Genomic DNA, 24,843 nt, shown 5'->3' with positions numbered 1-24,843 from the left:
CGCCGCCTGGAAGAAGCGGAGTGTGAAGAAATGGAATTACTGTGCCGTTCCCAAGAAACACGGAAGTTCTATCAGAAACTCAAAGCATCCCGCATCGGCTTCGTGTCGCGACCCGAAATATGCAGGGATAAAGACGAAGGCCTCTTGACGGACGGACGTGAGGTGATCGAAAGGTGAAAGCAGCACTTCGATCTGAACCTGAATGGCGTGGAGAACGTAGGCACGGGAGACCACGACAACGGAGGAAACGACGACGCCAGTGCAGCGGAGGACGGAAATGAACCAACGCCCACGCTGAGGGAAGCTAATGATGCCATTCACCAGTTCAAAATCAACAAAGCAGCTGGTAAGGATGGTATCGCAGCTGAACTCATCAAGATGGGCCCAGAAAAGTTGGTCACCTGTCTGCATCGGCTGATAGTCAGGATCTGGGAAACCAAACAGCTACCGGAGGAGTGGCAGGAAGGGGTAATCTGCCCCATTCACAAGAAAGGCGACCATTTGGAATGTGAGAACTTCAGGGCGATCACTATTTTGAATGCTGCCTACAAAGTGCTATCCCAGATCATCTTCCGTCGTCTGTCATCTAAAACTAATGAGTTCGTGAGAAGTTATCAAGCCGGCTTCATCGACGGCCGATCGATAACCGACCAGATCTTTACCGTACAGCAAATCCTCCAGAAATGCCGTGAATACCAGGTCCCAACGCATCACCTGTCCAGCACCACTTCAAGACAGCATACGACAGTATCGACCGCGTAGATCTATGGAGAATCATGGATGAAAACGGCTTTCCTGGGAAGCTGACTAGACTGATTAAAGCAACGATGGACGGTGTGCAAAACTGCGTAAGGGTTTTGGGTGAACTATCCAGTTCATTCGAAACTCGCCGGGGACTGAGACAAGGTGACGGACTCTCATGCCTACTCTTCAACATCGCCCTGGAAGGTGTGATGCGACGAGCCGGGCTCAACAGCCGGGGAACGATTTTCACAAAATCCGGTCAATTTGTGTGCTTTGCGGACGACATGGATATTATTGCCAGAACATTTGGAATGGTGGCAGAGCTGTACACCCGCCTGAAACGCGAAGCAGCAAAGGTCGGACTGGTGGTGAATGCCTCAAAAACAAAGTACATGCTGGTAGGCGGAACCGAAAACGACCGGATCCGTCTGGGTAGTAATGTTATGATAGAAGGTGGTGGAGGAATTCATCTACCTCGGATCCTCACTGACGGCTGACAACAAAGTGAGCCGTAAAATCCGGAGGCGCATCATCAGCGGAAGTCGGGCCTACTACGGGCTCCAGAAGAAACTGCGGTCGAAAAAGATTCACCCACGCAACAAATGCATCATGCACAAAACGCTAACAAGACCGGTGGTCTTCTACGGGCACGAGACGTGGACCATGCTCGAAGAGGACCTGCAAGCACTCGGAGTTTTCGTGCGACGCGTGCTAATGATGATCTTCGGCGGTGTGCAGGAGAACGGTGTGTGGCGGATAAGGATGAACCACGAGCTCGCTGCACTTCACGGCGAACCAATCATCCAGATGGTGGCCAAAGTCGGAAGGATACGGTGGGCAGGGCACGTTGCAAGCATGCCGGACAACAACCCCGGATAGCTGGTGTTTGCTACTGATCCGGTTGGCACAAGAAGGCGTGGAGCGCAGAGAGCACGATGGGCGGATCAGGTGGAGCGTGACCTGGCGAGCATTGGGCGCGACCGAGGATTGTGGCCTACTATTGTTGATTATGTCTAGTCTTAAATGTGATTTTGAACAAATAAATGTAATGTATGCATGATAGCAATGGTTCTTGGGAGCCATCCGACCGGTACAAGAAGACGTGGTGCGCAGAGAGTTAAGTGGGTCTATCAAGTGGAGGACAATTTGCGGACCCTTTGCAGAGTGCGGAACTGGAGACGCACTCAGGCCCTAGCTCAGGTCTTAGTCTGACCGGTAAGGTAAGGGGATGTCCATAAACCACGTGGTCATTTTTTTGGGACTTTCCAACCCCCCGCGTTGTCATTTGTCCATACAAATTTTTTTATTTGTCCATACAAAATGATAATTGGCCGAACCCCCCCCCCCCTCATGGCCACGTGGTTTATGGACAACCCCTAAGTACAAAGGTTGGAATAGTGGTGAATGCGGAAAAGCAATGTGAATTCTAGTAGGATATGTATTGTCAAGCAAGTAATGCCACAAGAGACTGGGAGGAATTCGTCTTCCTTGGTTTCTTACCGACAGATGACAAAAGTATGAGTCGTTAAATCAGGTCCGTGTACAAAAAAGGCGACAAGGGAGGGGTTTTTTTCTAATTTAAGCAAAAAGTGGAGGGGTGCCTAGTGTATGAAACATTAGCAATGGGTGGACTTCAGAAGAAGCTACGGTCAAAAAAGATCGACGATACTCTACGGACATAAGCCTTAGACTAAGCTCGAGAAGGACTAGCAAACACTTGGTGTTTTCCAGCAACGTCTGCTAAGGACAATCTCCGTATGGTGTGTAGGAGAATGAAGTGTGGCGGCAAAGAATGAACCAACCAGCTCACCGTACTCTACGGCATACCCATCATCCAGAAGTTTGACAAATTTGGATGGATATGGTGGGCATGGCATGTCGCAAGAATGTCGGGCAACATTGAAAAAAGTGGGATAGGCTAGTGTTAGAATCAATAACAAGTAAAATCAATCTAAATTTTATTTGTTATTGAAAATAATGGACCAAGCCGGTTTTATTTTGATGTATTCCTGAATTTGCAATGAATGTTTCTCTCCGAACGGGTAATGAACTCAATTATTTATCGTAGCTCACCTGTAACAATTAAAAATACTAGGACCCTCGCACATCCCGCAACAAACTTACCCGCTCGAAATCGTTCGCTCGCAGTGCCTCAGCCGCGGCAATCGTCCGCTTGATCTCGGTGATGACATGGCGGGCCCTTCTCAGCAGCACCTCGTCGGCAGCACCCTTCAGTGCTGTTTTCGGGCGCCAAGTTGTTGCCGCACAGGAAATTCCGTGAGGTTTGCCGCATAATTGTGCCCCGTGGTGAGAAGTGTTCCGCCGCCCACGTCACAACAACGCCCCGTCATCACCAGGTGAATAGAAGGTGTGTGAGCCCCGGTTGAGTCGTATTCGCGCAAATGTGTCAGATGTGCAGAAGATGGCAGTGGTTGGAGCAGCCCGGGCAGGACGGATACCAGCGTAGAAGCGTTGAGCCAGGATGTTGACACGAGGTGCAAATTTATTTGGCATCGCCGTGTGTTAATGAGCATCAGCGCAACGGATGAAGAGTTGCGGGATTTTTCCATGTTGGGTAAAACAGTAGCGGAAAAGTTCGTCATTAGTAGGGAAAGTGTGAAAGTTAGTTTCTGGAGATGCAAAAAATTGGTGGGCTACAGTGTTGGACAATATGCAAGCAGCAAATCTGTCCGATGAAACAATCTTGCTAACCCTCATATATCTACATTTCGGAATTGATAACATGTTTTATTTGCGATTTTGCGTTGCAGTCAACAAGCATTTTTTGTTTGATAAGTAGAAGCAATTCAAAAATTCTAGTTAAATTTCTAAAATTTCTGAAGGAATTCATGATTAACTGTTCTGCCCTTTTGGAATGCTCTCATGCTTCAAAAATCATAGTGAAATTTCTATACCACAGGAAAATCACTATTCATATTTAATTCATCAGAACGAGGGTTAACGAAGGGCCTCAATGCTGCTTTGGTTCACCCATATTGTCCACCAATGTAGTTCACGTACTTGCGAAAAGTGCAATGCGATGTGAAACACTTCTTGCGAAGCGCTCGTCATAATGCAACAAAGCGTATGTTCGTTAATTGCAATCGCAAGAATAACATTTGCTGCAACCGCCATCGTACCTACCATCAAGGTTCTTCTCGGTGGCATCTCGATAGCTTTTGAGTCCCATCAGTTCCAGCGCTTGTTGGCATTGCTTACGTCGGACAGGGTATTCGCTGGAGGATAGCTCATGCTTAACGTTGGAGTTGCAGATGAGCACTGCTAGCCCAGCAGTTTCGAATGGAATCAGCTCTGTAATGAGATATCTATTGGGAAGAAATGATAAGAATGTAAGTAAAATTATGTGATTCTATGCTGGAAGACTTGTCTCAAAACCCCCAACAAGTATTCTATATTTTGGATTATATAACAATTCCTGTACCAGAACACGAATTAAGCCAATGCATATTGTTTCACTACTTGAACACGAATTGCTCTTCCAAAGACTGAACAATCTTAAGAAGACCGGAATTTGTTCAGCGTAAAACATTCAGCCAGCACTTGTCCGTATGTTCATTCATTTATTTAGTTAACATCAAATTCATGATAGTACTGAATCAACAATTTGCCGCCATAATACTCGATTTGCAGCTGCAGCTCTCCAACGTCGGTCACGCCCAACACTCGCCAGATCACGCTCCACCTGGTCCGCCCATCGTGCTCTCTGCGCTCCACGCCTTCTTGTACCAACCGGATGGTTAGCAAACACCAACTTTGCAGGGTTGTTGTCCGGCATTCTTGCAACATGCCCTGCCCACCGTATCCTTCCGGCTTTGGCTACCTTCTGGATGCTGGGTTCGCCATAAAGTGCAGCGAGCTCGTGGTTCATCCTTCTCCGCCACACACCGTTCTCCTGCACGCCGCCGAAGATCGTCCTTAGCACCCGTCGCTCGAAAACTCCGAGTGCTTGCATGTCCTCCTCGAGCATCGTCCACGTCTCGTGCCCGTAGAGAACCACCGGTCTTATTAACATCTTGTACATGGTACATTTGGTGCGGGGGTGAATCTTTTTTGACCGCAGTTTCTTCTGGAGCCCATAATAGGCACGACTTCCACTGATGATGCGCCTTCGTATTTCACGGCTCACGTTATTGTCAGCCGTTAGCAAGGAACCGAGGTAGACGAATTCTTCTACCACCTCGAAAGTATCCCCGTCTATCGTAACATTGCTGCCAAGGCTTGTCCTGTCTCGCTCAGTCCCACCTACCAGCATGTACTTTGTCTTAGCCGCATTCACCACCAGTCCGACCTTTGCTGCTTCACGTTTCAGGCGGGTGTACTGTTCTGCCACCGTTCCAAATGTCCTAGCAATAATATCCATGTCATCCGCAAAACATACAAATTGGCTGGATTTCGTGAAGATCGTACCCCGGCTGTTGAGCCCGGCTCGTCGCATAACACCTTCCAGGGCGATGTTGAATAGTAGGCAGGAAAGTCCATCACCTTGTCGTAGCCCCCGTCGAGATTCAAATGAACTGGATAGTTCACCCGAAATCCTTACGCTGTTCTGCACACCGTCCATCGTTGCTCTTATCAGTCTAGTCAGCTTCCCGGGAAAGCTGTTCTCGTCCATAATTTTCCATAGCTCTGTGCGGTCGATACTGTCGTATGCCGCTTTGAAGTCGATGAACAGGTGATGCGTTGGGACCTGGTATTCACGGCATTTCTGGAGGATTTGCCGTACGGTGAAGATCTGGTCCGTTGTCGACCGGCCGTCGATGAAACCGGCTTGGTAACTTCCCACGAACTCATTTACTTTAGGTGAAAGACGACGGAAGATGATCTGGGATAGCACTTTGTAGGCGGCATTCAAAATGGTGATCGCTCGAAAGTTCTCACACATTAACTTGTCGCCTTTCTTGTGGATGGGACAGATTATCCCTTCCTTCCACTCCTCCGGTAGCTGTTCGGTTTCCCAGATCTTGACTACTAACTGGTGCAGACAGGTGGCCAACTTTTCCGGGCCCATCTTGATGAGTTCCGCTGCGATACCGTCCTTACCAGCCGCTTTGTTGTTTTTGAGCTGGTGGATGGCATCCTTAACTTCCCTCAGCGTGGGAGTTGGTTCGTTCCCGTCCTCTGCTGCACCAACATAGTCATTTCCTCCGCTGCCTTGGTCCTCCGTGCCTACATTCTCTTCGCCATTCAGGTGCTCGTCGAAGTGCTGCTTCCACCTTTCGATCACCTCACGTTTGTCCGTCAGGAGGCTCCCGTCCTTATCCCTGCAGATTTCGGCTTGCGGCACGTAGCCTTTGCGGGATGCGTTCAGCTTCTGGTAGAACTTGCGTGTTTCCTGTGAACGGCACAGCAGTTCCATTTCCTCGCACTCCGCTTCTTCCAGGCGGCGCTTTTTCTCCCGGAAGAGACGGGTCTGCTGCTTCCACTTCTGTCTGTATCGCTCCACATTCTGTCGGGTTCCATGCTGCAGCATTACCGCCCGCGCTGCATCCTTCTCCTCCAGAACCGCTCTGCACTCCTCGTCGAACCAATCGTTTCGTCGACTCCGTTCTACGTACCCGATAGTGCTCTCAGCTGCGTTGTTGGTGGCTGCTTTGATTGTACTCCAGCAGTCCTCTAGAGGGGCCACATCGAGCACACCCTCGTCCGGCAACGCTGCCTCGAGATTCTGCGCGTATGCGGTGGCGACATTCGGTTGCTTCAGTCGCTCTAGATCGTACCGGGGCGGCCGCCGGTAATGTACGTTGTTAATAACGGAGAGTTTTGGGCGCAGTTTAACCATCACCAGGTAGTGATCGGAGTCGATATTAGCGCCACGATAGGTCCTGACGTCGATAATGTCGGAGAAGTGCCGTCCATCAATCAGAACGTGGTCGATTTGCGATTCCGTTTGTTGTGGTGATCTCCAGGTGTAACGATACGGGAGGCTGCGCTGGAAGAAGGTGCTACGAATGGCCATGTTCTTGGAGGCGGCGAAATCGATGAGGCGTAGGCCATTTTCGTTCGTCAGCTGGTGGGCGCTGAACTTTCCAATCGTCGGTCTGAATTCCTCCTCCTGGCCTACCTGAGCGTTTAGATCCCCTATGATGATCTTGACGTCGTTTGGGCAGCGGTCGTACTCGCGTTCGAGCTGCGCGTAAAATGCGTCTTTGTCATCATCAGTGCTTCCGGAGTGAGGGCTGTGCACGTTTATTATGCTAATGTTGAAGAATCGGCCCTTGATTCTCAACCTGCACATTCTTTCGTCGATCGGCCACCAACCGATCACGCGCCTCTGCATGTCGCCCATCACTATAAAAGCTGTTCCCAGCTCACGTGTGTTGCCGCAACTCTGGTAGATGGTATGATTACCTCTAAACGTTCGCACCATAGATCCTGTCCAACACACCTCCTGCAGCGCTACGATTCCGAACCCGCGGTCTTTCAGTATATCGGCGAGTATGCGGGTGCTCCCGATGAAGTTGAGAGATCTGCAGTTCCACGTACCGAGCTTCCAATCGCAAGTCCCTTTTCGTCGCTGTGGTCGTCGCCATTGGTATCGGTTCGCATTCTTCTCTTGTTGATTTTCCGGTGCTAGTCTTTTTTACGGCTGGCTCGCAGGGCCTGACACCAACCCACTAACCCAGGGAGCTGGGCTTACCTTCCCGGAAGCTACGGGTTCTGCATTGGCATTTCCTCCAACTACAGTGCTAAATAGCTAGGCTCGAGCGCCAGTCTTCGCAGGGGGTGGTGTTTTCAATGGGCGCCCAGGAGATAATATTTTACCTGAGCTTCCACCCCCTTGTCCGTATGTGTGCCACACAGAAAATTCTAAGCAGCAAAAGCACACACAACATATTTAGTTCTACCCTGTGTAGGGTACCTGAAAATAACCGGTGTGAGCTACAATAAGCTGATTCCTCGCCAGCATAGTTGGTTGTTGTTCTCGGATCGTTCCGATCCGTGTGTTTCATCAAAAGTGCCCCCAGTCTTAACACCCCTGTACTCGGTTAGTTCGTTACTAATCTTCCGACATTGCTGGTAGCTACAAACTCGGTGTACAAGCATAACAACGGAACATTGTTCCGAGAGACTTACTAATCCGTTCGGCATCTAAAGGAAACTGTCGTGCTCTCTCTGTCGCCTCTGTCTTGGTGGGTTCCTTCGCTCCTCGCGTCAACAAAGAAAGTCACATGAATAATTTGCAACCGTTGAGTCGAGAGGGTATAAGCTGCTGCTACCATCATGTATGTGGTATACCCGATAAAAGATAGATGCATTTAACTTATTGTTCACTAGAGCTACTAGACTTTCACATAGCGTTGATTAGAGTATCTTAAAACTGCATAAAATGTTACCGTCCAAAGCGGAAACAATCAGGAGGATCGCGAAGAACCAGAATCAGGATCCCAGCATTTGATTCAACATGGCGTCCAATATTTTTGTTTTTTTTTTTACCGTAAACCGGGGTCAAATTAATCAGCGGGGTGAAATTGATCATTTGTGTATTGCAGTGTAATTACATAGTGGGTACTTCTAATCATCGTGATGATCCTGAACTTCTCACCTCATAGAAGTCTAGAGATAAGTGTGAAATTTTAATTTTTAAGAAATAAGTTAGTTTTGCGTTATTTTTGTAGGTATTTTCAATATACTTTTCACTAAGCTGAAATCATTGCTACTAAACAATCGATTGCCACTAGGACTTTCCGTAAATGTTCTGCATTAACATTTTTGTGGAGCCTTGGTTGTGAAGTTATATAGCTATTCTAAGTATGAATAAGTTAAGAAAAAACATTTTTTGATGAAATAGTCATTTGTCGTGATAGAAATAACTTATTCAAAGGAAATTGCCTACATTTAGGTGTTTATGGGACAATTTCAAAATTTCATTTGCATTTTAAGAGTCAAATGGACTAGCTGTAAGAGTCAATCGGGTTTAAAAAAGCAACTATAAGCGGAGAAAGCATTTTTTTCTAAGCGATGTTTAATTGTATGCTGATCAATTTCGCCCCAAAATAATATTTTGATTTTTGGGGTTATTTATCTTTAAGACGAAACTGGAAGCATTTCCTCATTTTTTTAGTTTTTGATTTGTTATAAAATAAAGAAGTAATATTTTCAAAATCGGTTTTCGTACACATGTAGAGTATTGATCAAGGTATCTCCTGATTTTTTTTCGAGGTGGAAAATGTTTTTCGTTTTTGCAGAAACCATTTTTTTTTTTGTGAAATTTTGTTTAAAAAATGGTTTCTGCGAAAACTAAAATCCTCTTCCATCTGGGAAAAAACAGGAGATACCTTGATCCATACTCTGTGCAAGAAAACCGATTTTGAAAATATTGCTTCGTTATTTAATAAAAATGTTTGCCATAAACAAATTATCAAAAACAACTATTTCGTTTGAAATGTCTAATTTCCAAAATAGGCACAAGTGCACGAGCCACGCACTCGAAAATCAGGGGCAAATTAGGGTAAACCGACCAGAAAGTGGGTATCAATACTCACGGTACTGAAACGATGGTTGTATGAACGGCGATGTACCGAATTTTACAGCCGTGCCATCCCACTCGAAACTATAAATCCCACCCATTCGTAAAAGGCTGACGAGTCGCACCATGAGCGTAGCCAGAGGGGGGGGGGGGGCGTGGTTTGTGCGTGAACCCACCAATCAGCCACCAGATTTTTTTTTTAATTCGAGCCATTGTAACTTCCAATGACGCTCACGCGTCTGTGGCATGGACGTCCGCACGCCCTAGGCCAGCTCACCTCTATTCGATCTCCGGGCCGACTTAAGACCGCACTAAGGAATACTCACCTGTTCAGTCTACTAATTCTCAACCTGCAAATTAAGTTGATGCATGCAAGAAAAGTACGCGACTCACGAGATTTAATTTTAATTTACTAGAAAATTTACTTGGGAATACTAGTTGGGAACCACTGGCACTAAACTCACGCTTTCGACGATGAAGGATGCTCTGAACGACGCTTCTGGGATTCCAGCACGTGCTTGTCAGAATACTGTAGACAATCAGGCCGAAAATAGGGGATTCCAGCACCAATGCCGGAACGACGGGGTTTGGGATCTCAGGCGAGATTGATGAGATGAGAAAATTCAAACTAATCGTTGGTTTGTATATAATCCAAACTTTCCATTGCATGTAATTTACATTTACTCGCTGCATAATTTACAGTTGTAGCAAAGCTAACATCAAATTAATTATTTTAGGTTGGAAACTCTATGAGAGGTTACACCATCTTCTTCTTCTTCTTTTAGCCATCTTCTAAGTGTTCCAGAAAAAAAACATCAAAGAAATAAACAATTTGAATTATTAAGGATTTCAGCCACTATTATCAAAATTGGTTTGAGTAGGTACCACTTCAATCTTATCATAGAATTTAACACTTAATAAAACAAGCTTGGTTTAATGGTACAATTTTGTGATTTTATTCAAGGAAAAACAACACGAATAATTTTCCGGATATGCCGGAACCAGTTGCGGTAGGGTAAGAGATATGCTGCTGTATGCTGCTATAGAGTATAATAGCAAGAAATTCACAAATTTTCACTTGTATGTAATTCAAATAAACATAATGCTAAGAGCGAAAATCTGGGATTGTTTAAAGAATTCCTCCAGGGTCTCCTTCACTAATTCCTCCAGGTATTCTCCAAGGATTCTTCTTCTTCGTGAATTCTTCAATGAACGTCTTGCGGGGTACCGATAGTGATTGTTTCAGGGCTTGTTCCAAGAAATGCTTCAGGAATTCCTCGCACGATTCCGTCAGACATTTTTACAGATACTTCTGCAAAGATGCATCGACGAATTCTTCCAGCAATTTTCCCACAAATCCTCCACGAATTTCCCTACGAACTCTTCTTAGGATTTCTTTACGAATTCCTCCTGGAATTCTTTCAAAAACTCCATCAGAAATTAATCCAGGACTTCCTCCAGGAACTGTTTTGAGATTCCCATAGGAATTCCTCTTGGGATTGCTTCCGGGGTCCCTTCTGGGGTTTCTTCAGGAATTTCCCCAAGGATACATGAGTTCCTTCGTTAACTCTTCTTAACCCTCGAGCAGTTGCGTCTTCGACCACCTACAGCTACACCACGCTCACGCCGTGTACCACAAGCGTGCATTTTTCATGGTGCGTGTACTCAGTACACGACGCGTCCGCTCCCGGGCTAAGATTCCTTCAGAATTTCTCCAAGAATTCCGTCTGTGACTTCATCAGTTCCACCTCCTGGGAATTCTTCAGGAATTTCTCTTGGGATTCCCTCATGAATTCTTGCAGGGATTCCTCTATAAATTCCTTCAGGAATTCCTATAGAGATTCCTCCAGAAGCTCTTCTAGTGATTCTTACAGGTATTCCTCCAGAAATATCTTCAGGGGTTCCTCAAAGAATTCCTCCAGGAATTCCTCTTGGAAATGCTCCAGTGAATCTTTTAGAAATTCCTCCAGGAATTTCTCTAAAGATTCTTCTTGGACATCCTCCAGGGATTCTTTCAAGAATTCCTCCAAGGCATTTCTCGAAGAATCACTCTAAGGATTCATCCGAGAATTTATTCAGGGATTGTTCCAGGAATTCCTATAGAAATTCCATCAAGAATTTGTCGACATATTCCTCCAGGAATTGCTCACGACATTATCCTAGAAAATCCTTCAGAAATTCCTCTAGGGAATCCTTTAGAGATTGTACTTAAAATTCCTCCAGTAATACCTCCAGGCATTCCTCGAGAAGTTTCTCAAAGAATTCCTTCAGGGGTTTCTATTGGAATTTCTATACGGATTCCTCCAGGGATTTATCTAGACTTACCTCCAAGCATTCCACCAGAAATTCCTTTTGGAATTTATCCTAAACCCTCCCAAGAATTTCCCCATGGATCTGGTTCCCCAACATCTCCTTCAGAGATTCCTCCAGGAATTCCGTCAGGGATTCCTCCAGAATTTCATCCAGACACTCCTCCAGATATTCCTACAGGCATTCCTTCCGAAGTTCCTCCAAGAGTTCCTCTAGGAGTTCCCCCAGGGATTCCTCAAAGGGATTCCTTTAGGCATTCCTCCAGGATTTCGTCTATAAGTTTCTCCAGGGACTCCTCCAGGGTTTCCTGCCAGAATTCCTCCAGGGATCACCCCAGGAACTTCTTCAGGAATTGTCAATTGGACGATAACCTTAATATTTCAAAAAACCTACATGTACCAATGACAGACAACTTGTTTTAGCAAATGTTTTTTTACTTTTGATCACAATAAGTGTCTCATTTTGTCCAATATCCCCTATACAATGAAAATATTCGAGATGTTCTGATGATTTTGAACAAACAACCATGCAAAATCGTTCAAAAGTCATGCTACAGCATTGAGAAACGCCAAACGGGTCGTGTCTTGTAAATCACATTCAGAGATGATCATCAGACTTTAGAACGACTTTGTATGTTTTTTTTTTTGTTGAAATTCACTGACATTCTTGAATATTCTGAATTAATAGGGCATGTTGGACAAAATGAGACATCATTGAATGCGATGGACAAAAGATGATCTGTTCAGGGTTTCTCCATTCAGTATTACCACTTTTGAATGGCTTTGCATGTTTTTTTTTGTTGAAATTCATTCAAAATTCTCAAATATTCCATATTTATAAGGGATATTGCACAAAATGGGACATCATCTCTGAATGTGATGGACAAGACCGAACCCGTTAGGCGTTACTCCACGCAGTAGCATGATTTTTAACGACTTTGCATGGTTTTTTGTTCAAAATAATCCAGAATTCTCAAATATTCTCATTTTATAGGGGATATTGGACAAAATGAGACACTTATTGCGATCAAAAGTGATAAAGATATACTAAACCAAGTTGTCCAACATTGCTACATGATTTTTTTGAAATATTCAGGGTTCCTCCCAACCTTTTTGGATTTAAGTTTGATATGTTCAAATATTTCTGACAAATTTAGGGGAAAATGGCCAAAATAAGACACTTGGCGATGTTTTTCAGGAAAGGGGTTGGCATCATTCGATTTTTGCTTAAGAATGGGTATCTGTCGATTGCTTAGCGACTGGAACTGAATTGCGTCCTTTTTATCGGTCGAATTTGTACACTGTGCACTCCTCTAGATATTCCTACAGGCATTCCTCCAAAAATTCATCCAAGAGTTCCTCTAGGAGTTTCCCCAGGAATTCCTCAAAGTGATTTCTTTATGCATTCCTAGAGGATTTCGTCCAGGGTTTCCTCCCAGAATTAGTCCTGGGATTACCCCAGGCATTTCTTCAGGAATTGTTTAAGGAATTTCTCTAGGAGTACGCTCAGAGACTCGTACATTAATTCCTCCATGGATTTGTTCAGGAAATCCTACAGGATTTTTTTCTCCGGGAATTTATTCAGGAATTCCTCCAAGAATTGCTTCAGGGATTCCTTCTGATTCCTTCAGAAATTTCTCTAGGAATTCATCCAGGGATTGCTCCAGGAATTTCTCCAGAGAATCTTCCAGAAAATTCTTTCAAGAATTCCTCTAGATATTTCTCCAGGAATTCCTCCAGGGATTCCTCTTCAAATGCCTCAAAGGATTCCCCCAAAAATATGTCCAGAAGTTCCTCCAGGATTTGCTCCAGATATTTCTCCAGGGATTGTTTCAGGAATTCCTCCAGGGATTTTTTAAAGAATTCCTTCACAGATCCACCTTAAGTTATCTGTTCAGAAATTCCTCAAAGGATTTCTCCGGAAATTTCTCTAGGGATTCATCGAAAGATTTATTCAGAAATTTCTTCCTCCCGGCATTTCTCTAGGGATTTCCAAGAATTCCTCCTTCCTCCAGATTTTTTTTTAAGAATTCCTTCAGGGATCCCTCTAAGGGTCCCTCCAAAAATTCCTCCAAAAAATCCTCAAAGGATTCCTCTCGGTATTGCTCTAGAGAACTTACATTCGTTGACCACTACAACACAATCATTCACAGGGGTAATAATATGCTAGGGTTCATTAAGCGCTTCTGCTATAACTTTCATGACCCATATACAATTAAAACACTTTATATTGCCTATGTTAGATCTATTTTAGAATACTGCAGCACTGTATGTTCTCCTTTTTCAACCACGCACGAAGAAAGATTAGAATCAGTGCAAAAACAATTTCTACTGTTTGCTCTCCGTAAATTAGGCTGGACATCATTTCCACTTCCGTCTTACAAAGCACGCTGCATGCTTATTGACATACAAACTCTGCAAGAGCGGCGTGAAATCGCAATGATTTCATTCGTAAACGATATCGTTTCGCATCGTATAGACTCGCCTGAAATCTTATCAAAACTAAATTTTTATATACCCACTCGGCAATTAAGAAGTCGGAATATTTTCGCAAGTAACCACCACCGAACAAACTACGCCAAATTTGGGCCTATAAATCGCATGATGGTTGCTTATAATAAACATTGCGAAACGATTGACTTTACCATGTCCAGGCAAAATTTAAAAACATATTTTCGTACCATTAGAAATAGGAACACTTAAAAAAAACAAAACACTACATAATTTAATTCTTTTTTTTCATATATTTTTCAATGTACTTCATAATTATAATATTAAGAAATAAGAAAAAAATATGTATATGTATAATGTACTAGTCTACGTCGGTTGACGAAATGAAATAAATAAATAAATAAAAATCTTCCAGGAATTCCTCCACGAATTCATCCAGGGATTTCTCCAGAAATTCATCCTGGAATTTATTTATGGATTTCTAAGAATTCCTTCAGGTATACTTTAGAAAATTTCTCAGGGAAGCCTCCAGAAATTCCGCCGAAAATTCCTACTGAGGTTCCTCCCAGGATTCTTCTAGAGATTCCTTCAAGAATTGCTTCAGGGATTCATCCAGGAATTTATCCAAAAATTTCCCTAGGATTTCCTTCCAGATTTACTCTAGAGATTACTCTAGAAATTCTCCCAAGGATTGCTTCAGAAATTCATCCAGGATTTTCTCCAGGGATTCCTCCAAGAAACGCTACAGTTAATTCTTCAAAAATTTCCCCAGAGATTCCTCCAAGAATTCCTCTATTGATTTATCCAGTAATTCTTTCAGGAATTTTAACAGGGATTTCTCCAAAAATTTTCCCACGGATTGCTCCCGGAATTCTTCCACGGATTGCTCCAGGAATGGAAGCAATTTCGAGGAACTCTTCTAACTGTTAGTATTGGAAAAATCTTCTAAGAGTTCAGTCACGGATTTGTTCAGAAATCCATCTATGAATTTCTTCAAGAATACCCCGTGCAGCTCCTGCAAAATTATTTCTACAGAAGTTCGCCCTGCGATTATTTCAGGAATGTATCTTGATGTTCTTTTTTTCCTCCAAGAAACCCTTGAACAAGATCCATTGATTTTTTCAAGAACTCTTCCAGAGATTCCTCTAAGATTTTTTCCGTGATGTTTTGAATGTGTTCCTTTAGAATGCCCTTCAGGGGTTCTTCCAAAAACTTTTCAAGGGAATCCTTCAAAAACTCCCCCGGGAATGCCTCAAAGATTTTCTCCGACGAATATTTTAGGACTTATCCTAGGATTTCTCCAGGAATAATGTCAGATGTGTCGCATGGATGGGTTTGTAGCGTTTTCGTATCTGGCCCCTTCCTGGGGTACCAATCCGGAACACCTAAATGGCCATAACTCCGGAACGGCTGGACCGATCCGAACCATTTTCAATAGGAAACAATGGGACCACATTCCGCGTCGAATGAACCATCGGTCATTAAAATCGGTTGAGGTTTAGTTAAAAAAAAATGATGTGTTTTTTTGTCCACACACACACACACACACACACACACACACACACACACACACACACACACACACACACACACACACACACACACACACACACACACACACACACACACACACACACACACACAGAGAGACACACAGAGACACACACAGAGACACACACACACACACACACACACACACACACACACACACACACACACACACACACACACACACACACACATACACACACAGACATCACCTCAATTCGTCGAGCTGAGACGATTGGTATATGTGATTCGACCCTCCGAGCTTTCTATCAAAAAGTCGTTTTTGGAGTGAACATAGCCTTTCCAGTACACTTAGTGTACGAGAAAGGCAAAAACAATCAGATTAACCAGTCGACGCACTAAAATCCAAATTTTCAACTCGAACGTGAAATCTGTGCTGCTGTACGGCATTGAAACTTGGTCTGCGGTATATAATTCATGCAAGGTGTCCTGACAATTGGATCTCCAATGTGGAGCTCCATCGTCGATGTCATCAAAAGTCGATAGCGACAGAAATTCGGGAGCGAAAGTGGAGGTGAGTCGGTCACACTCTGCGCAGGGGCGGAAACGAAATCTGCAAACAAGCGTTAGCTTGGAAACCAGCAGGATATCGCATCAGAAGCAGACTTAGAGACTCAACGCAGCGCAGCCTCAACAACGGAATCAAGCAAGTCGACAGAAATTTGACTTGGCCACAGGTCAAGGTGATGGCGATGGAGATCTTCCGATTCGACCCTCTGCAGCACTGCACCGTGGGTGTTCAGGACTGAAAGTAGTAAGTATTGCTCGGGTAGATGGTAGTTGGCACAGTTTCCACTGTTTCCCATCGCTGCTGTCGTAATCGTCTTCGGTGTTAAGCTTTTCCTTACAAGTAGGCCAACCAACTTGATAGAGTCTAAAAGAGCAGCAGTAAGCATACCAAGCTATCTACAATAGCTATACCACCAGGTGCCTCCTTAACTCCACATCTTCCGCCCAACGACGACGTATTGATGTTAATTTCCTTTCGTAAGATTCTTTGAAGAAACAGACACTACTGACTCAGTCTGTGGGATGAGCTGCCATCAGGGTGAAGACATGTGACAAATTGCTTTCGGTTTGCCTGAATGGTTGGAAATCTGTCTACAGCTTTGTGTGTGTGTGGATGGTTAGGTCTTAACCACGCCACGCCAACCGAGCAAACAGACGACGATGACCTTCTCCGAACGGAAATCTTAATCCAGCCAAGCGGAAGCACGCAGGGAAAATAATGGGTTATGAAAATTTCTGGAGTACTTAAGGAATTTTAAATGGTTTCCTTGAAAATAACTAGTCAGTTTTGTTGTAAAAAATATGGAAGATTTCACATAACAGTGATTACTCATATGAAATCCTTTCTCTGCAAATTCGCTTGACCAATTCCCATAGTAATATCCAATATACGTGCGGCGAGTGGAAATAAATGACATCCTTTCCATAGGATGACAGCAGACGCCGGCCGCACAAACGGAGAATCCACCCATCCTGCCATTCTCAAATAATACAACGTCGGTTACAAGCGAACAGCAGAAACACACAATGAGAGAACACAGCAATGTCAGAATTCATTTGTGTACCTTAATTAAAGAGATATGCATCAAACAATTTAGCCTCGTTTGTACTGGTCATGTAGAAGATGATAACTTCTTCCACAAAACCCAGCTCAAATATAAACAACTTTGTGTCCTGAGACTGACGGACGGGTCCCACCGCATCCTGTTTCCGTGCCGCTGTCCGGGCTTCGTGGTGCACGTGAAGTTTACATTGTGCAAGTATTACATGGTATAACTATGGGGAATTCGTGTGAAACGCGCTATGGAAAATGGAAATACAATACAGTGGGAAGTAGGTAGATCTCGGTGTTTTTGTGGGCAATCGCAAACGCTGGGAACCTTAAACTTTCAAGGAAACTGGAGGAAGGTCGGCCAGGATCGAAGAAGGTGGTGAATTTTGGAGTTAGGTTACATTGCAGCAAACTTCTTTGGAAGGCCAAACTACTCAGTAAATACTAAGCCTAGAATCAGACATAATTTGAGGTAGAGTGCTAGAAATTAAAGAGAACGAGAGAAATCGTTTTCTTAGAATGTTTCCAATAACCCGTTCTCCCCAACTCTCCAATCCTTACAGGGATTAGACGGGTATCTTTCCCGTGCACTGTTTGTTCGAACTTACCACTGCTGGTTTCCGTTGGTCAGGTAAACCCGTAACTTTCCCCAGAATTTCTTATCCCCCACGCGCCCCCTCCCTGTATCAACTCACCGACAGTCAATCAACAGCGCTCGGTTCTTTTGTCCACACACCGAGATAAGCTGGTCCATGATACCGCAGGGCATGTTTGCGAACGTGTGCTCCGCTTTCTGGCAAATCAGGGCCTTATCGCTGTCCCTATGTACGAAAGAGAGTGTGGACAAACATTATATGCAAAGCGCAATCATTTACCAACAGCTTGTGTTCAGCACACAAATTTACGCACCATGCCACCATACTCCGGTCCTTCGGGATATGATGATGGTGATGGCTGAAACGAGCAAACGAGTGTGACTTACTTTTCGATTTTGCGAGCCGTCAATTGCTGCAGGAAGGTGATGGTGGCCACTTCCAAGGCGGCACTGCTCGAGAGGCCTCCACCGACGGGCACGTTGGAATGAATGACTGCGTTGAAGCCGGGCACCGTTTGGCCGAAGTGGAACATCACACCTTTGACGTAGTTGAGCCATCTAGAAGGGTAGAAATATGGATTACTTTCACAGGAATTTGCAATTAAGTGCGTTTTTGTAGAGGGATTCATGCAGGTCCAATTAAGAGTCGTACACTCTTTTGAACTCGTTTATTAGAGAAAGTAGATGAGAAGAGGATACAGAACTGTTTTGTGTTGATAAGGTTCATTAAGTTTGTATTTCGAATATCAATAGCCATGAAAAGCTGCTGTATGTACTCCTGTTCAAACTTCCTTGATGTTTGTTTGACCAACTCAGTCAGAAACACACCATAATCTGTAAAATTACACAACCTCCGAAAACTCGATCCAAAATCAGCTGTGCATCGACCCACAATTTACTGCTGACCCGCGATAAGGGCCACCGTATTGTGCATAAAATTAATCAATTTTCACCCGACCAGATATTACCGTTGTTTGTACAGCAACAGCAGCCCGAGATATATTGTCGAAAGATCTGCACATCTGCTTTTTTGCGCGCACACACATAATATACGCACTACAACAATGCATGGGCAGCAGCTACTCCCACACACTGGCACTGCTGGCTGGTCTACAGCGCAACGAATGCAAACCTCACTTCAGTTCTGGTAGCGCCGGATACCTTCTCCCCAAAATAATATTTAACAACAGAAACAGCAGCAACATCGCATCGTTTGAGTTATGCTTACTCGACGACAGGTTGTCCCCAAAAAGTGCGGATCTGTGAAGTTTGAGGAATTTCCTATTGTACTTTTTCAGTGCATATTACCCCACGTATATACAAGAAGGAGCTGAAAAACAGCAAGGCTGCTAGGAAGGACGAGATCCCGGTCGAGCTTCTTGAACACGGAAGCGAGCAGCTACATCCATCAATCCACCACATTATTATAAAGCTTTGGGAGGATGAAGAGCCCACCAGCTGGTTGGATGGCCTCATATGCCCAATCTACAAGAAAGGGCACAGACTGGAGAGTGCCAATTACAGAGGAATTACCCTTTAAAATTCGGCGTATAAGATACTGTCACGTGTCCTGTTCAACAGACTGCGACTTCTTGAGGAGTCCTTCGTCGTGGAATACCAGGCTGGTTTTCGTGAGGGCCGATCAACGACGTATCTAATGCTTATCCTGCGGATGATCCTAAATAAAATTCGAGAATATAACTTGCAGACTAACCATCTGTTCATTGAATTTACAGCAGCATACGCTTCAGTGCAAAGAAATGAGCTTTGGCAGATAATGTCAGAACATGGTTTTCCGGCGAAACTAATTAGGTTGGTACGCGCAATGCTGGATGGATCAAAATCAAGTATTCGGATCGCGGACGAAGTGTCTACGTCGTTTGTGACCTTGGATGGATTGAAGCCGGGAGATGCTCTTTCAAATTTATTGTTCAACATTGCACTCGAAGGAGCGATTAGGAGGTCAGGTGTGCAAAGAAATGACTCACACGGTCGCACACGCTCTTCGGTTTTGCGGATGATATTGATCTCATCGGCATCGATCGTAGGGTAGTGAAGGAAGCTCATGCTCCTCTGAAGAGAGAGTCAGCGAGGATAGGCTTGACGATTAACTCTACCAAGACGAAGTACATGATAGCGGGTAGAGACAGAAGCAGGCCTAGTGGTGTTAGTGCTGAGGTAGTGATTTATGGGGAAGTGTTTGAAGTTGATGAAGAATTTGTTTATCTTGGAACACTTGTGACATGTAACAATGACGTTTCTCGTGAAGTGAAAAGGCGTATTGCAGCTGCGAACAGGGCCTTTTACGGATTTTGTAGCCAGCTTGGGTCCCGTAACTTGCAAATGCAAACAAAATTCGCTCTGTATAAGACGCTGATTCCGGGGTGGAAGCTCAGGTAAAATATTATCTCCTGGGCGCCCATTAAAAACACCACCCCCTGCGAAGACTGGCGCTCGAGCCTAGCTATTTAGCACTGTAGTTGGAGGAAATGCCAATGCAGAACCCGTAGCTTCCGGGAAGGTAAGCCCAGCTCCCTGGGTTAGTGGGTTGGTGTCAGGCCCTGCGAGCCAGCCGTAAAAAAGACTAGCACCGGAAAATCAACAAGAGAAGAATGCGAACCGATACCAATGGCGACGACCACAGCGACGAAAAGGGACTTGCGATTGGAAGCTCGGTACGTGGAACTGCAGATCTCTCAACTTCATCGGGAGCACCCGCATACTCGCCGATATACTGAAGGACCGCGGATTCGGAATCGTAGCGCTGCAGGAGGTGTGTAGGACAGGATCTTTGGTGCGAACGTTTAGAGGTAATCATACCATCTAGCAGAGTTGCGGCAACACACGTGAGCTGGGAACAGCTTTTATAGTGATGGGCGACATGCAGAGGCGCGTGATCGGCGAAAGAATGTGCAGGTTGAGGATCAAGGGCCGATTCTTCAACATTAGCATAATAAACGTGCACAGCCCTCACCCCGGAAGCACTGATGATGACAAAGACGCATTTACGCGCAGCTCGAACGCGAGTACGACAGCTGCCCAAACCACGACGTCAAGATCATCATAGGGGATCTAAACGCTCAGGTAGGCCAGGAGGAGGAATTCAGACCGACGATTGGAAAGTTCAGCGCCCACCAGCTGACGATCGAAAATGGCCTACGCCTCATCGATTTCGCCGCCTTCAAGAACATGGCCATTCGTAGCACCTTCTTCCAGCACAGCCTCCCGTAACGTTACATATGGAGATCACCACAACAAACGGAATCGCAAATCGACCACGTTCTGATTGATGGACGGCACTTCTCCGACGTTATCGACGTCAGGACCTATCGTGGTGCTAATATCGACTCTGATCACTACCTGGTGATGGTTAAACTGCGCCCAAAACTCTCCGTAATTAACAATGCACATTATCGGTGGCCGACCCGGTACGATCTAGAGCGACTGAAGCAACCGGATGTCGTCACCGCATACGCGCAGAATCTCGAGGCAGCGTTGCCGGACGAGGGTGTGCTCGATGTGGCTCCTCTAGAGGACTGCTGGAGTACAGTCAAAGCAGCCATCAACAACGCAGCCGAGAGCACTATCGGGTACGTAGAACGGAGTCAACGAAACGATTGGTTCGACGAGGAGTGCAGAGCGGTTCTGGAGGAGAAGGATGCAGCGCGGGCGGTAATGCTGCAGCATGGAACCCGACAGAATGTGGAGCGATACAGACAGAAGTAGAAGCAGCAGACCCATCTCTTCCGGGAGAAAAAGCGCCGCCTGGAAGAAGCGGAGTGCGAGGAAATGCAACTGCTGTGCCGTTCCCATAAAAAAACGTAAGTTCTACCAGAAGCTCAACGCATTCCGCAAAGGCTACGTGCCGCAAGCCGAAATCTGCAGGGATAAGGACGGGAGCCTCCTGACGGACAAACGTGAGGTGATCGAAAGGTGGAAGTAGCACTTCGACGAGCACCTGAATGGCGAAGAGAATGTTGGCACGGAGGACCAAGGCAGCGGAGTAAATGACTATGTTGGTGCAGCAGAGGACGGGAACGAATCAACTCCCACCTGAGGGAAGTTAACAACATAGCGGCTGTTAAGGACGGTATCGCAGCAGAACTCATCAAGATGGGCCCGGAAAAGTTGGCCACCTGTCTGCACCAGTTAGTAGTCAAGATCTGGGAAACCGAACAGCTACCGGAGGAGTGGAAGGAAGGGATAATCTGTCCCATCCACAAGAAAGGCGACAAGTTAATGTGTGAGAACTTTCGAGCGATCACCATTTTGAATGCCGCCTACAAAGTGCTATCCCAGATCATCTTCCGTCGTCTTTCACCTGAAGTAAATGAGTTCGTGGGAAGTTACCAAGCCGGTTTCATCGACGACCGGTCGACAACGGACCAGATCTTTACCGTACGGCAAATCCTCCAGAAATGCCGTGAATACCAGGTCCCAACGCATCACCTGTTCATCGACTTCAAAGCGGCATACGACAGTATCGACCGCACAGAGCTATGGAAAATTATGGACGAGAACAGCTTTCCCGGGAAGCTGACTAGACTGATAAGAGCAACGATGGACGGTGTGCAGAACAGCCCCAAGTAACACACTTGTCACAGAAGAGTCACTGCGGCGCAGGTTTTTGTTGCGCAGAGGTCACTGTAACTTACTTCTAGCAAGTTAGTATTCATTTGTTAGAAGTAGGTTACAGTGACTTCTGCGCAACAAAAACCTGCGCTACCGTGACTTTTCTGTGACAAGTGTGTTACTTGGGGCGTAAGGATTTCGGGTGAACTAGCCAATTCATTTGAATCTCGACGGGGACTACGACAAGGTGATGGACTTTCCTGCCTACTATTCAACATCGGCCTGGAAGGTGTTATGCAACGAGCTGGGCTCAACAGCCGGGGTACGATCTTCACGGAATCCGGCCAATTTGTCTGTTTTGCGAATGACATGGATATTATTGCTAGAGCATTTGGAACGGTGGCAGAACAGTACACCCGCCTGAAACGTGAAGCAGCAAAGGTCGAACTGGTGGTGAATGCGGCTAAGACAAAGTACATGCTGGTAGGTGGGACTGAGCGAGACAGGACAAGCCTTGCAGCAATGTTACGATAGACGGAGATACTTTCGAGGTGGTAGAAGAATTCGTCTACCTCGGTTCCTTGCTAACGGCTGACAATAACGTGAGCCGTGAAATACGAAGGCGCATCATCAGTGGAAGTCGTGCCTACTATGGGCTCCAGAAGAAACTGTGGTACAAAAAAAGATTCACCCCCGCATCAAATGTACCATGTACAAGACGCTAATAAGACCGGTGGTTCTCTACGGACACGAGACATGGACGATGCTCGAGGAGGACCTGCAAGCACTCGGAGTTTTCGAGCGACGGGTGCTAAAGACGATCTTCGGCGGCGTGTAGGAGAACGGTGTGTGGCGGAGAAGGATGAACCACGAGCTCGCGGCACTTTACGGCGAACCCAGCATCCAAAGCCGGAAGGATACGGTGGGCAGGGCATGTTGCAAGAATGCCAGACAACAACCCTGCAAAGCTGGTGTTTGCTAACCATTCGGTTGGTACAAGAAGGCGTGGAGCGCAGAGAGCACGATGGGCGGACCAGGTGGAGCGTGATCTGGCGAGTGTTGGGCGTGACCGACGTTGGAGACCTGCAGCTGCAAATCGAGTATTATGGCGGCAAATTGTTGATTCAGTATTATCATGAATTTGATATCAACTAAATGAATGAAATGAACAAATAAACCGTGTTCCGCCGTTTCCTCTAAACCAGCACAAACCGGACATTCGGGAGGACCCCGATAAGGATACCGAGAGGCCGAGAGGCACCATGTGATGACGCAGAGCGCATCGTGTGACACAGTACGGTACGCGCTCGTAACTCTCAGGCGCATTAGCCTATGAGCACTTTCAAGCTTATCACGGTGGCTTCTGCTACTCAGCGCTGTACTATAGTGCCAGAAGCTTGCGATTGCTGGCCCATAACGCAGATCTATTGGACATCATCCGGGACAGTTCCGCTATAGCTATGGAGGCTCTTTTGATTGAAAACACCGTCCAGTTTCGATTTACAACTGGAAGCCCTCGACCATCATGGGTCGAAATCGCCCGCTTTATTAAGCAACTGGAAACGGACGTCACTCTGATGGAGACGACGTACAAAACAGCCCATGATCGGTCGCTGTTCATTAAGTTCGTATCCAACGATGCGATGATAGACTCGCTAAGGAAGAATGCAGACCCAAAGCATTTCGTATATGACAGTGGTATGTCGGTAGAGGTCCGTATGACTGTGGCCGGCACCAATATGCAATATATTCGCATATTTGATTTGCCGCCTGAACTGCCCGACGATATACTGTTGTCGGTCCTCAAGGAATACGGGAAGGTCGACCGAATGGTACGGGAAAAATTTCCCGCTAATTTGGGCCTCGACCATATGCACACTGGAGTGCGAGGAGTCCATATGGATGTGGAGAAAGATTCCCCCCATCACTTGATGTCGCAGGTCGGAAGGCGAAAATCTTCTATGACGGATTAAAAGATACTTGCTTTTTGTGCCATAACACGAGACATCGGAGAGACGTTTGCCCCCAGCGGAAATCTCAACACAGAAAGCAGGAAGAGAAGCGTCAGGAAACCCCAGCAACCAGTTCGTATGCAGCGGTCGTGTCGGGCAAAAAAGCAATATCGATAGTGGAAAATTCGACGGATTTGGATGTGATCGAGGTTTTGGAGGAAGAATTTCTCGATCGTCCCACGGATCAAGAAGAAGTGGAAGAAGCAGACCAGGTCAAGGAAAGTGCGTGTGTGATTGAAGCTCTTTCGGAGAAGGAGATGCGACGGAAAGAGAGCATTGAGAAATTAGGCTATTGAAAACCAGACTGCAAAAGAACGGCGATCACATTTTGCAAATGCAGGATCGCACCCTAGAAAGAAGGTCGCCCGAAGAACTTTCTATTAGTTTTATGTGTTTTTGGCGAACGACTGGAACTATGATAATGAGTAGTGTGCGGTAGTTCGGCAGCAGCAAAGCATCGCGCGCTGGCTTTGCTAGAATTTTGCGATTTTTTCTCTTTTCTCTGCGGGGCTCCGACGACGGGACGCCAAGCAGTCAGTAGT

General features: G+C 45.7%; 1 protein-coding gene across 8 annotated transcripts in view; it reads right to left on the bottom strand.

Annotated features, from left to right (window-relative positions):
- LOC115254245 (galactokinase) overlaps positions 1 to 24,843 on the bottom strand; it is a 154,149-nt gene that overhangs the window by 5,379 nt on the left and 123,927 nt on the right. For all 8 annotated transcript variants that reach the window (XM_062857345.1, XM_062857338.1, XM_062857340.1 and 5 more), the window contains 4 exons: positions 18,105 to 18,275; positions 17,818 to 17,943; positions 3,889 to 4,070; positions 2,869 to 2,981 (listed from right to left, as the gene is read on the bottom strand). In XM_062857345.1, the coding sequence (XP_062713329.1) occupies positions 2,869 to 2,981; positions 3,889 to 4,070; positions 17,818 to 17,943; positions 18,105 to 18,275 (592 nt within the window). The remainder of the gene's footprint in view (positions 1 to 2,868; positions 2,982 to 3,888; positions 4,071 to 17,817; positions 17,944 to 18,104; positions 18,276 to 24,843) is intronic.

Source organism: Aedes albopictus, chromosome 3, assembly GCF_035046485.1.
Source record: "Aedes albopictus strain Foshan chromosome 3, AalbF5, whole genome shotgun sequence".
In the NCBI taxonomy this organism is placed as follows: domain Eukaryota; kingdom Metazoa; phylum Arthropoda; class Insecta; order Diptera; family Culicidae; genus Aedes; species Aedes albopictus.
This window is presented reverse-complemented; position numbering and strand designations above follow the sequence as displayed.